Raw genomic sequence first — 14497 nt, forward strand, 5'->3', positions numbered from 1 at the left:
ATAGTTATTGTCTGTTATACATGTATTGTTATCACTCTTTTATTTTATATTGTTTTTATCAGTATGCTGCTGCTGGAGTATGTGAATTTTCCCTTGGGATTAATAAACTATCTATCTATCTACCTGTGGGATGTGGTAGAATGGGAGATTTGCAGCATTAATGTGCCACTGACACATCTGAAGACAATGCATGATACAATCAAGTTAGCATAGACTAAAATCTCAAAGGAATCTTGTGGAATCCATGCTATGAAAAACTGAGGCAGTTCTGCAAGCAAAAGGAGGCCCTACCCACTATTAATAGTGTTCCATAAAATTTACTCAGCCAGTGCATATTTATTTATTGAGGTTATGTAAAAAAAAAAAAAAAACTAAAAAAAAAAAAATCCCCGGACACAAACTGCTACATTGTTCTCTCTGCCTAAACAAGTTATGAATTACCCCTACAATTAATAATTTGGTATGCCCTGCAACCATAATTCGTCCAAAACTGGGAAGAACGAAAAGCACACTTACCAACCCTAAAGATGTTTCTTCAACTGGAATAAAGCTTCCTTTATGTCCCTCTCCTTCTACATTACTTTAAAACAATATTTTGTAACAAAATGGTCATATAAATGTAAAGTATTATTAAATAATTCAAGTAAAATCTGAAGAAATGATTTGCTTTCTACATGTTCAGAGTTACAGGAAGCAACCGTGCTTCTGTTCAAACGGGAGAGCACCATTCGCTCGCTGCGGTTTAATCATGAAACTACATTTCCCAGAAGTCACTGCTGCATTCCCCTATTCACTCAGGGCTCGGAAGTCGTTTTGGCGCGCGTCGCGTTGATACCGCCATCTTTCTTTTTTTGCATTTCGTTTACGGGAGGGCTCTCTTTAGCACGAGCAGGCGCTGAATGAATTAAAAACACTTTTGCAGGCAAAAAGGAGCGAAAACGAGCACAGCTTAAACAAAACGCCAAAAGGTTCTTTTAGTTGATTCGGGGCACTTGTTTCGGGAGGGCCCCTTATTGTTTTACTTCGGCTTTCGGAGTATTTTCCTTTTTTCAAGTAGTGAATTTTGGGCTTTTTCTTTTTTCACACTTTAACGCATTTTTGTGTGTGTGATGGCGACTGCTACCCCTATGCGTTCTGCCGGGACTCCCCGGACAAGCAGCGCTAGCACCCCACTATCCCCGACCCGCATCACCCGCTTGCAGGAGAAAGAGGAGCTCCGACACCTCAACGACCGTCTGGCCGTTTACATCGACCGTGTGCGGGCTCTGGAACTGGAGAATGACCGGCTCATGGTGAGGGTGTCCGAGAAGGAGGAGGTGACAACACGCGAGGTAAGAAGGCCGCTCTAAACCAAGAGAAGTGTTATTAAAATAACGAGAAAAATCCACGTGCGTGATCACCGGAATGCACGGCTTCAGGGCTGCTTGATGTTTGCAAACTCGAGCGTTTGACGGCGTAGGCGCGACGAGTAGTTCACGCTTCGCTCCATTTTGTGGGGACGGCAGGCGATTTGTATTGTGAGGCGTTAACTCTCAGTGAACCAGATCGGATTAAGGCGCTGGTTGCACGTGCTTACGAAAACGTAAATGATAAAATGAATTAAAACTCGGTAATCGTAGCAAAAGTGTTGGCGCGGCTTGACGGATGGGCGAACACTTCAGTTTATTATTGCCGCCTTTCGTGATATCACAGAGAGCAGCCTCTTACCCGTCAACAGTTAGCACAATCCCTATGGAGATCCTGTGACTTTTAAATTGTTTTTCGAATGAGAATCTTATATCGGAGTAGGCAGATGTATTTGTTTTGAAATAATTTAACTTAGATGAGTTTTACGTTGTTTTTATTTTGCTACGGTTGCGAACTTTTTCATGTTCAAATTCACTTTTTAATGCAATTTGGCTGGTAAAGATTAACAGAAAAAGCCTAATTTTAAACGATAAGGCATATTCCGTAAACTAAAGAGATAATGACTATATACAAGTTTGCATGTTCTTTGTATATTTGTTTTTTTATTTCCTTTTCATTTGTGTCAAAGTATCTATATATCTTGGCCGCCTTGCCAGGATATGGGTTGGAAAGACGTTTTTGTGAGTGATCAGGACTTTTTCGTATTTTACATCGCCGGTTTTAAGGGATTATGATTTATGATCTCATCCTGTTCCTAGCGGGTTTCTACCCACAGTACCGTTTGTTTAGGTGATAATTCTAAATTGGTCCAATCCGTAACAGATTGTGCCCTGTAATCGTCCCTGTCATACTTTGGAAAATTTTATATACATTTGTGTGTTTTTAATTTTTTTTTCTTTATTTATATTTTTGGATTGGGTGTGTCATTAAAAAAAATCTGGCGTCTCGTATTAAACCCGCATAAGGGTTTAATACGAGAACTTTATTGATGTTCAAATCAAGAGATAAGATTTAATATCTCTGGGTGTTTAAGCGCAATCAGTTTTTGTCCCTCCTACCCTTTTGATTGGCTTTGATCAGCGTGACGAGCATAGCGCCGTCTGAGGGGTGCTAAGCTATTGGACTTAGTATCTAAAACGCTTGCAGAACAGAGATCGGCCCAAACACCCTTTTTATACAATGGGATAGTACTTGCTAGCTTCCATTCTTAAGGAATTTCCGCAGTGTGCAGAGATTTTTCGAAAAAAATGTGCCAAGGGCTTACGTGTATAGGCACTTCCTGAAGCTCTCGAAGATAATTGTTATCAGGTCCTGACGATTTGTTAGATTTCAGCCGACATTAGCTTTTCATATCTCAATACTGAGCATACTTACTTTATGAACCCTCACTGGTTCATTAACTTGGATCTTTTGCCTAAAGTAGTCTGACCAGGAGCACAGTGCTTTAGACAATATTTTGCTATGTATATCTAACAATAAACTTGACTGGATTCATGCAAAAATCTCAACTGAGCCTGGGTCCAGGACTTTTTGTTTTAACCCACTAGAGCTTAGACATGTCTCATTCCCAGTTCTTACCCTTTTGAGATATCACATAGAGCAGCCTTTTAGTCAACAGTCGGCACAATTTCTTTGGATATTGTTTTCTGATTGATCATGATAGAATTGAATTTCTGGTTGGGATATTAATAAGTATATCACATATAATCAAATATATGGGACAATGCAGACATGTATGTAATTTAGCAATTCTGACAAAGTTTATGCTCATTTTTTTATCTGGTGTTGAGAAGGTGTTTGTTCAGGCATAGTTTGGCTATTAAATTAACAGAAAAAGCACAATTTAACAGGTAGAGCGTGCTGCAAAGTAAGGAAATAATGGCTTATACATTATTTTGCCCATTATTTGCATTTATTTTTTATTTAATTTGTGTCATTTGGATACATTTCTTCTTCTGTGTGTTTTCTGGAAACAATTTTATTTTTTTGTATTTGTATTTTTTAGATTGGATATGTCGTTCATAAAACTTTGTGTCTCGTTTTATGCTATAAAAGGGTTTTCCAATAACTTTATTGATGTTCAGATTATGAGATAAAGATTTAATATATCTGGTATTTAGCCTTCCTGCCCTTTTGATTGGCTTTAATTAGTGCTACAAGCTTAGCGCAGTCAGAGGGTTGCAGGGCTCTTGGAGTTATTATTTCAGCACTTGTGGAATAGAATGGCTAGGCAGCTAATTACACCACTAACAAGTGTATATTTAACAGCATCTGCAAATCTGTGCTTTAAACTTTGCATGTAAGCACCTCTTCAGGACTGGCATGATATACTTAATTCTCATTGACTTTTGTCTGTGTATATCTACCAGGTCTGTTGTATTTTGATTATCCCCTTGCTTTTCTAAATGTGGTTAAACTGTCAATATTTTGATCTTGGAGGGATCTGAATGACAATCACAAATTTCAATGTTCCAACACTGTTGACAAAGTTAGCTTAATGTTAATTTTGTCTTGTGAGAAATAACATAAATATTAATATACCGAGGTCATGTCAGGTACTTACAGATTGTACTATAGAAGGCAAAACTTTATGCCAAGAGATTTAACCACGCCTGGGGCTGGAAATAAAAGACAAAGAGTAGATGACAAAGTAGAATGTCGAGGTTCAAAAACATTGGTGCGATACACATGCAGAGCGGGTTAGAGATAATGAAAGTACTAAAATTCGAAAGTCTCAAAAAAATGTTGGTAATAATAATTCATTACATTTATATAGCGCTTTTCTCAGCTCAAAGCGTAAAGATCGCATTATCGCTAACAAACGGAAATTATTACTCGGTGAAATAACGGCACAGCGAAAAGATATTGAATATATTGTTCGGATTTAAACTTTAAGTTAGAGACTTGTAGATCGTCTAATTCATGTTGCCATCAGGGAAAAGTAGTGTTTCTTCCCATTGAAGAGGCGTATCCGTGAGAATTAAAGGATTTGTTGTATGGTGAAAGTGGGTGAACCCCCCTTATGTATGTATGTATATGTGTGTGTGTATATATATATATATAATGTATATGTGTATATGTATGTATGTGTATATATATGTGTGTGTGTGTGTGTGTGTGTGTGTGTATATATATATATATATATATATATATATATATATATATATAATAAATAAAAAGTTTGGAGTCTGGTTAAGCCTAACTAGATAGAGAGCATTTTATTTGTCCTTGTATTATATCGTGATTAATAGCAAGGGTTTAGATCCAGGTCCTCCCATTGTGCGTTTGCATCTTCTTTCCAAATCCATGTTGGTTTTCTCCCACAGTCCAAAGACATGCAGCTTAGGTGGACTGGCGAAGTTAAGTTGGCATGTGTCTGTGTTTACCCAGTAGTGACTGGCATCCTGTCCAGGGATTGTTCCTGCCTTGCGACATATGCTTGCTAGATAGGTTCCAGTTTCCCTGCAGCCCTGCTCTGGATAAAGCAGGTTTGGCAGATGGCTGGGTGGACAAACACTCTTGCAAATACACACCAGAGACTAAAAGAAGAATAGCTGTCAAAGTCACAGTGAGGCAGGCAGTTTCAAAAGCACATTGTTGTAGGTATAAAGGTATGACATGCATTTCTGCAAGACTTGGGAGAAAACCTGGTTTTGATAATTCAAGTTAAACTTAATCACAAACATGTGTCTGGTTTGTCATTATTTGGCATGTATTTAGGTTGTAGGTGACACTTGGACACACATTCTTAAAGGGTATTACACATACTGGCATATCCTCGATTGCTATGTAACTTTTGAGTCTTTTAACTGTTTAAGCATCTGTTGTTCGGACAAGTGAATTATCTATCTAGATGAAATTGTGGAAAAAATAGTATGTTCTTTCTAGCCTTAGATCCTGTTTGCACTAGGAAACACAATCTCTGTGTTAAGTTGTACCCCTGCCTCTACATACTTTTACATATATTGAACACATTCACAAAGTTTGAAGTGTAACTTGAATATTGGGGGTATTATCTTGTTTTGGCCAATGTGTTCTTTGTTTTCTTTCTATAGAATGATTATATTTAAATTTCATAACATTTTGTTATGTGAAAATGGACATTTCTCATTAATTAAAAATCCTGCAGTTATAATAGAGAATGAATAAAGGAGGAGATGAAAACCATGTATCATATATAGCCTAAAATGTAGCATTTAAGTTTAGTTAATCATATTTATCCTGCTCATAGGGGAGAATAATTCGCAAAATCATTCATTTTAATTGTATTTTGTACTTCTGGTGCTTACCAATGGACTTTATAGAGTTTTCATAAGAGTGCTGGCCGAGTGTTGTTGCAGTTTAACAGGTGGCATTAATGTGTAGAAAATTGTAAAATCTTTCCATAGATACTTAAACAAACATAACCCTTTTTATCGTCCTTTTTTTCTTGTTTAACAAGAAGACTCTGCTATTCCTTTTACTTAAGAGAGATTTCTTTGTTATAAGAGAGATACAGAGTGAAGATTTTTGCTTTTTTCAGATGTTAATAATGTTTTTTTTTGTGTCATTTGCAATCATAAAAGACTTGTTTCTGGTATAATCATCTATAGGTAATTATTCTAAAGTCAGGATTGTGTCATTCTCAGTTTTGGTATTAACGTTTGGGTGGGGCTTTCATTTTTGTCTGTTGAATTCCCCAGCCTAGGCCTTGGCCTCTTGAGTGCCTTTCCTGGTTTGGATCAGTGCCAGGTTATAGAGGCCCAACTCCCATATTTTTTTGGCTTATATTCAAATTTGGTGTAAAACTGTGATTCAGACCAACACTTGCATACAGTTGATTGAAAGATCAAACTAAACTTATTTGAAAATGTGAATACTATTTCTTAATATGGAATTACTTGTACTTGAGTTTTGCATGCACAGATCACAGTAGGTGATTCATTCATTTTTTATATAACCCCCTTTTCCAGTGTCCCTCGCCACCACTGGAAGTTTTATGACTTGGTTTGATTATCAGTATTGCAGAGCTTTGTACTGCTGCCTTACAGCCTCATAATCCTGGATTCAAATCCCAGCCTGACAGGCACAGTCTGCCCAGAGTGGCTGTTGGTTTTCTTCACATATCTGAACATGGAATGAGTGAAAGGGAGAGTCTCACATTTTAGTTTTATTGGTCCTATACAAGTGAATGTGCATGTGTCCTAGAATAAATTGGCAGCCCTCCTCATGCCCACAACTAGTAGGTCAGGCTACAACTTCAACCCTTTTGTTTCAGTTGCACTTTCTCTTCCTTCCCAAAAATGTTGTGATTAATTAGGCATTGGCACAATGTGAGCGAGTGGCAGAGTATGTTGTTGTGTGGTATGATGGACTGGCAAACTGTTCAGTAGTCTATCTTGAGTGTGATGCTTTGGATTGGGTTAAACAGATTTATAAAATGGAAAGATCTATCATAAACAAAAGGTGAATGTATATTGAACACTGTGAAAGTGTTTTTATAACAGCATATAAATGTACAGTTTAAATTAGGAACTTAGTTCAGTAAAATGATTAGTATGCCCCTATTAAAAAGGTCAAGTTGTTACTGTATTAGGCGATTATTCAATTTTAGGGGGACCAATGCCAACTTTTTGTATTAAACATACATTAGAACCCGATAGCTTCCATGTTAAAATTAGTTGCGAAATTACAAATATAGTTATTAGAACAACCAATCATTGTTTTCCTGTTAAGATTAAAATTTTGCCATCTTCACACCAATTTGTAAATACTCCACAAGGTCGCAGTTACAGATCTACTGGTTGATTAGTTGTATTTTTATTTCTTGGAGGACAAAATTGTCATCACTGAAAGGTGGTATCTAGGCTTATAAGATGCATTCTCTGTGTGATCTGTGGTCACCAAGGTGTCAGGAATACTTTTACAGTATACACTTTATTTCTATTATTTACACATTATTCACTCCACGTTACTGCTTTTGTATATAAAAGTCTATGAATTATTTTTCTCATAAGTGGACATTTGTTTTAGTTTACTATATGTAAATATCACATCAAAATTAGAAAGATGTTGCATTTAAAGCGTAATTACCTGCTCCAATACTGTTGGTCACCCTCTAACTTATTTTAATTCCAAAAGGCTGTCTGGTCTTACCTTGTCCTATGGTGGGATTTGGTCATTGAAATACATTGTTAATTAAGAGTACTAAATGTGTTTTAATTATCTTTATATTTGAAACGATAAACATTTAAATGTTAATGTACAATCTGAAAGTCTTAAGGGATGGGTGATGTAACGTCTATATACTATACTGTATACATAGTCTTTTGCATATTTTCTTATGAATGCAGTTTATTAACCTAAATATTTGCCAGATAAACACTAAATTTATCAGTGCCTTACTTCTGGTGTTTGGTTAAGTCCCGCAAATCTTAAATTTACTGTAAAGTGTGTAAAATGCAGTACTCTGTGCAGATGCAAAGAAAAGCCACAATCTGTTTTTATGATGGTGGTTATGTTGACCAATACAAATGCGATATTCCGTATGTTTCTGCCAGCAGTCATTTTATTGTTTTAATTTTGATAGTGTTCAACAATTAATAACTCACCATTATCCGGTTTTATATTCCAAACTACATGACGAAACAATATACCATCAACTTAAAATGCTTGAAAGTAAATTTTTTACTATGTTCAAACAAACCTTCTTTATTAATTAGTGTTAATAGGTCTTCCAAGTATAAATTCATACACAAAATAATGTAGCAACCATTCAACTTTTAAACCTTGTACATAATTCAATAATCATGTCTGAACTCCACTTTTGCTTTTACTCTGTCTTAGTTGAGCTTCTTTGTGGATATGATGGTTGCGCTGATATAGAAATTCTGCATATGCCTGGTATTTCTCTTTTGGAACAACTCCGGAAATTTTCAATATCCTTTCTCCTTCCACCTCCTTTGATCTTATGACAGTGTCATTCCATGAAGCCCCAGTCTTACTTTTCTGTGCAGCAAAAGAATCTGTGCTTTTGAATTAGTTTCATTTGGTTAACAAGATTAATTTCTCTCTTAGCAGTAATTTAGGACTTGTGTTACCGAATATATGCTGATTTTTTTCAAATTATTTAACATTAAATAACTGTCTTGTCACTTAATATTTCTCCATTAGTAGAAAAAGGTAGAAGTAAAAGTTTCATTTGCCACCAAAGTAATGTGTATACATTTACAGTTGTAATTTGTGGAGTAAACAGGACATTTTAGGGATGTAAGAAAATGTGCCTTTTACCACCACCAAAAGTGACTTCAAGTTAATGTAAAGAAAATTAGAACAGTCTAAAGTTATGGAACCTAATATATGCAGAAATCTATTAAAATAGAATTCTACTTTAAGTTACTCATTTACGTTAAAAATTATTTAAATGGACGCAACTCTGTTTATGGATGCAACAAATATATACCCGTTCCATCTTTTAAAACACAGGCACATTGTTTTTCAGCTACCTTTAATGCATTTACAAGATTTAGCGACTTTTTTATGTTCATTAATTTAATTGTGAAAAAGTTACTGTCCAAGTTGTTTTAGAGCAAAACATAAAATTTCAAAGTTTAAACTTTATAGTAAATGTATTATATGTTTGTTTCTTTGTTAAAGGTAATGGAGAATGAATTCAAAGTTAAATATTCTAAGAGTTTTTATTAGATATTCTCTATATAAACACAGTACCTCAGTAAAAGTGTAACCTTCAATGTTGTATTTTTCCTGCTTCAGCTCACTGGAGTGAAGACATTATATGAGGCAGAGCTTGCTGATGCCCGACGTGTTCTGGATGACACGGCAAAAGATAGAGCTAAGCTGCAGATTGATTTTGGGAAGGTCCGTGCTGAGCTTGATGAGCTGAAGAAGAAGTAAGCGATCTCTATATTTTGTAATCCAGTATCTGAAATAGATTAAAATGAGTAGCATGGTGGTGTTTCATTTTAATGTTTTAATATTTCTCCTTTTTCTGGTATGCAAGTCTTCTTTTTCTTTCATTATATGAAGCACCATTTTTTTTAACTGCTTGTGGTGTTCCGTTTATACAGAACCCTATTTTACTCATCTGCTTGTAGATTGTAAGAGTAGTATTAGTATTTTTGTACTTCAAGGTTGTAAAGCAGGTTCTTCTAAAGCAGGCAGAACGATCCCTCCAGAATATTCTTTTTCATATTTTATATGCATTCATAGGTGATTAATCCGCAAATTGTTACATGACAGTCCTGATAAAATAAACAAAAGAATAATAATGGTTGTTTAAGTAAATGGTGCTTCAGGAGTCTGCTCATGCACAGAAATCGGAAGCTACTCAAGGACTGTAGGTTATTTTTTCTAATTAAATTTGTTTCTGCAGAATTGTGTGGTTACAAGTAAACTGTTTACTTTATCACTAAGGAAGTGCTACATCTCTATCTGTTTGTGGTGTGTGGTTAAGTACCCACCCTGATTCATTCGAAGCCTGAAGTGCTGTAATTGACTTTTCCAAAATGTATATCTTACGTAAACCTTCAGTGGTATCGTTTATACAAGTAATGTGGAAGTATTAGCCTACAAATAGTTACAACATCTTGTAATAAGTCGGTAGATTTTGAATTTTTGTTTGAAATACACTTAGTATGTATTTTTAATGAGATGTCATATTTTAGTAGTTGAATAAGAAAATGCTTAATATTTGTAAAGCCATAATATATTGAAGTCTCACTAAATTGAAGAAACTGGGAGTCATGATATATTCAACAGTATTAGTTTTGCTTTATAATTAGGCTACCATATGATTCAACCCTCACTCTAACATAAGGAATGTAGTAGCTTTCAAGACTAAGACATTTAGATGTAATAAACTCATAAATGAAGTTGTTAATCTATGAAACTAAACTTGTATTGCTTCATATTTAGATTTTTGCATATTTCTTTGTTTTTTTTGTTTCAAAATTGGATATTTTTGCCATAGTTTGCTTCATAATTATTATACTTTAATGTAAATGATGTCCAATATACAGTAAATGTCTTTTTTTTTCCAGCTACAAAAAAAAGGATGTGGACTTGGCTGCAGCTCTTTCCCGCAACAAGGAATTAGAGGCTTTGTATAACAAAAGTGAAGCCAGCCTCAATACTGCTCTAAGTGAAAACCGTAGTCTAGAAGCTGAAGTTGCTGACCTGAATGCTCAGCTGGCCAAGGTAAGACCCTTTTTCTCTTCTCATTTTTTCACTCTGCTTCTTCTTCCATCTCATTAGTTAAATTGTCTTCCATCTTTCTTTCCCTGTTTTTTTTATTCAGGCTGAAGATGCCCACAGTGTTGCCAAAGCACAGCTGGAAGCTGAAACACTGAAAAGAGTAGACCTGGAAAACCGTTGCCAGAGCCAGTCGGAGGAGATAGATTTCAGAAAGAGCCTGTTTGAGGAGGTGTTTATTGGCTGCTTGTTATGTTCCTTTTTGGGAGGCTGTTTGGTGTAGTGGTTAAGGTTTTGGGCCTGTGACTTGAAAATCTGACGTTGTGGGATGAAATCCTGCAACTGATACTGTAACCATGACCAAGACACTTCAGTTCACTTTGTGCTCCAATTGGAAAAACAAAAAAGAAAAGTAACTAGTTACTGTATATTTCAAATGTTATAAGTTGCTTTGAATATTACAAGTTTACTTAAAGGTAAAAATGGGACATTGCATTGATAGTCATCTTAAATGTATTTTATGTAGACAATACTACTGTGCATTTCTGTACAATGATTAGGATATTCTAGTCAGATTTCATATTTTTGATGTTCCTTCAAGTTTATTGCTGAAGCATACAGTAGGTAATAATGTTATTTTATTGGTTTTGATCTGATGAGCGATTTCTTGACAAAGTGCATGTTTCCATGTTTTCAGGAATCGAGGGAGACACGTAGACGTCATGAAAAGAGGCTTGTGGAGGTGGACAGTGGAAGACAGCAAGAATATGAATTTAAGCTTGCTGAAGCTCTGCAGGATCTAAGGAGGCAGCATGATGAACAAGTGGCAATTTACAAGCAGGAGCTGGAGAACACCTTCCAGTCCAAGGTAAATTATTTTCAGCCCGGACCTTTAATTAATTCAGTTACTGAATTTCTTTTTATAAATTAATTATCAGTTACAGTAGTTTTCAAAGTCAGATCGTATAATAATATAAAAGTATTCAATAGCTCTTGCCCTATGTGTACCTTCAGTGTTCCTTGTGTACCTTTCCTTGGTATCTTTGTGTGTCTGAACCTGTCTTGCCTGGCACACCATCTGTTGAGTGCATTCATGTAAAGCCTCCTTCTCAGACTGTTGTCATTTCGAGGTGCCTTGTTTGTCTCCTGTCTGTTTTCAGAGTGCCACCAGTAGTAGACAGGCCCCCACCATTATCCACTGTGAAAACATCATTCACATTCTTGTGAATACTTTCCATCTTTGAAGATGACTCTCAGTGTGCCTGTTATGCCTTTACTCTTCTTCGTCAATCTCAACCTCTTTTGCCAGGCACTTCCTCTTTCCATGGTATCACCAAAGCCAGGTTGACCAGTCAGATCAAACACAATCTGACCAGTCATTTTCCTTCGAGAGACAGGACATACACACAGATAGTGTTTTATTATATCATAGATTTTATTGATCATTGGCATAACTTTACAAATGACAGGTAGAGAGTCTAAATAACAGTCGTTTAACAAAAGATTAAATCTATGTTAGGAATATGAAACTTGAGAAACATTAACTTTTATATTGATTATTTTCATTATAAATGTATAGTTAAAAATAAAAAAGCGCTAAACCAAATAAGTGGCACTACTTTTTTATAAAGAACATTTATTGATAATTGTTTGCTTCTTAGTTATTTTTTAAAATGTTGCAGTCAGTGTACATCTTTTTATATTACTGTAAACATCATACTTTTGTAAATTCATTGAAATAACTGCCAAATAATCAGGATGCCTTTTGTTATAAAATATTTGCTTAAAATACCATAAATAGACTAAAAGTCTGAAGTTCCTTAAATCATGTTTAAGCCAGGTTATCAAGGCCCATGTGATAAACTCCAACTGAGCAAGCTTTTCATAGCCCTTACACTTGTCTGGACATAAACTGAGGTCCTAGTTGTTATGTATCCACCTTATAATAATTTAAGTGAGCCTCTATTAATTTTATTTTGTGCTCCACTGATTGATGAAATAGGTTTTTGGTGTTATTGATTTATATCATCCACACAAATGACGAGTAAACCAGTGCTTATTTCTGTTGAAGTTTGTGTTTTACTTCTTGCTTAGTGCACTATGCAGAGTGGTGAAATTCAGCTTTACTGACCTCAGCTTTTGGTAGTGAGTTTCTGACATACATGATACAATTCTACACTTAAGACACTCACATTTCTGATCCCTGTTGCATATTTCCTCATCATCCTACATTTTAAATGACTTCCTGATCACCTGATGGTGGTTCTATGTTCGTAACCATCACTGATGTTCCTTTGTAGAGCTTGTATGTGTGTGTGTTCCCCATAAAATTCAAAATGAGATTTTGGGAGGTGGTAGCATGCAGGGGTTTTGTGAGTTTAGATATCATACAAATGATTGTTCACTGCGCGACCAAACAAAACTACCAAACAAATGGATAAATAGGTGAGACAAAATTGACATTAAAAGACAGGCAGTGCCTGGACTTCAAACCTTGAAGTTGTGGGTTCAAATCCCTTTGCTGACACTGTGTCACCTTGAGCAAGTCACTTTACCTTTCTGTGCAACAATATTTGGATGAACTTAAAGAAATCTAAGCAAATGTACACTCAGTGGCCACTTTATTAGTTACACCTGTTCAACTACTTGTTAATGCAAACAACTAATCAGCCCATCACATGGCAACAACTCGATGCATTTTGACATGTACACGTTGTCAAGACAACCTGCTGAAGTTCAAACCGAGCATCAGAATGGGGAAGAAAGGTGATTGAAGTGACTTTGAACATGGCATGTTTGTTGGTGCTAGACGGGCTGATGTGAGTATTTAAGAAATTGCTGATCTACTGGGATTTTCCTACACAATCATCTCTAGGGTTTATAGAGAATGGTCCAAAAAGAGGAAAATATCCAGTGAGTGGCAGCTCTCTGAGTGAAAATGCCTTGTTGATGTCAGAGGAGAATGGCCAGACTGGTTTGAGCTGATAGAAAGGCAACAGTAACTCAAATAAGCACTCATTACAACCGAGGCATGCAGAAGACCATATCTGAAGGCACAACACCAAACCTTGAAGCTGATGGGCTACAGCACCAGGAGACCACACCGGGTGCCACTCTGGCCAGCTAAGAACAGGCAACTGAGGCTACAATTTGACAAGCTCACCAAAATTGGACAATAGAAGATAGGGAGAACATTGCTTGGTCTGACGAGTCTCTATTTCTATTGCAACATTCAAATAGTAGGGTCAGAATTTATTGTCTGCAACATTGAAAGCATGGATCTATCCTGCCTTGCTTCAATGATTCAGACTGGTGGTAATGTAATGGTGTGGAAGATATTTTCTTGGCTGAGGCTACAGTTTGCACAGGTTCACCAAAATCGGACAAAAGAAGACTGGAAAAATGTTGCCTGGTCTGATGAGTCTCGATTTCTTCTGCAACATTCGGATGGTAGGGGCAGAATTTGGCGTCAACAACATTAAAGTATGGATCCATCCTGCCTTGTATCAACTGTTCCGGCTTGGTGTTGGTTTAATGGTGTGGAGGATATTCTGTTGGTGTACTTTGGGCTCCTGAGTACCAATTGAGCATTGCTTAAATGCCACAGCCTAACTGAGTGTTGTTGCTGAGCATATCCATTCCTTTATGACCACAGTTTACCCATCTTCTGTTGGCTTCTTCCAGCAGGATAATGCACCACATTACAAAGCTCAAATCATCTCAAACTGGTTTCTTGAACATGACAAATGAGTTCACTGTACTCAAATGGCCTCCACGGTCACCAGGTCTCAATCCAAAAAAACACCTTTGGAATGTGTTGGATTGGGTGATTCCCATGTGCAGCCTACAAATCTGCAGCAACTTCGTGATGCTATCATGTCAATACGGACCAAAATCCCAG

General features: G+C 36.3%; 1 protein-coding gene across 1 annotated transcript in view; it reads left to right on the top strand.

Moving 5' to 3' along the window:
* The first annotated feature begins 861 nt into the window (after positions 1-861).
* Positions 862-14497, top strand: part of lmnb2 (lamin B2) — a 38140-nt gene continuing 24504 nt past the window's right edge. Inside the window, exons 1-5 of the mRNA XM_028816567.2 lie at positions 862-1331; positions 9160-9296; positions 10446-10602; positions 10703-10828; positions 11294-11464. Coding sequence (XP_028672400.2) covers positions 1110-1331; positions 9160-9296; positions 10446-10602; positions 10703-10828; positions 11294-11464 — 813 coding nt within the window. The 5' untranslated portion in view covers positions 862-1109. The remainder of the gene's footprint in view (positions 1332-9159; positions 9297-10445; positions 10603-10702; positions 10829-11293; positions 11465-14497) is intronic.

The sequence above is a fragment of the Erpetoichthys calabaricus genome, chromosome 12 (assembly GCF_900747795.2).
Source record: "Erpetoichthys calabaricus chromosome 12, fErpCal1.3, whole genome shotgun sequence".
NCBI lineage: Eukaryota > Metazoa > Chordata > Cladistia > Polypteriformes > Polypteridae > Erpetoichthys > Erpetoichthys calabaricus.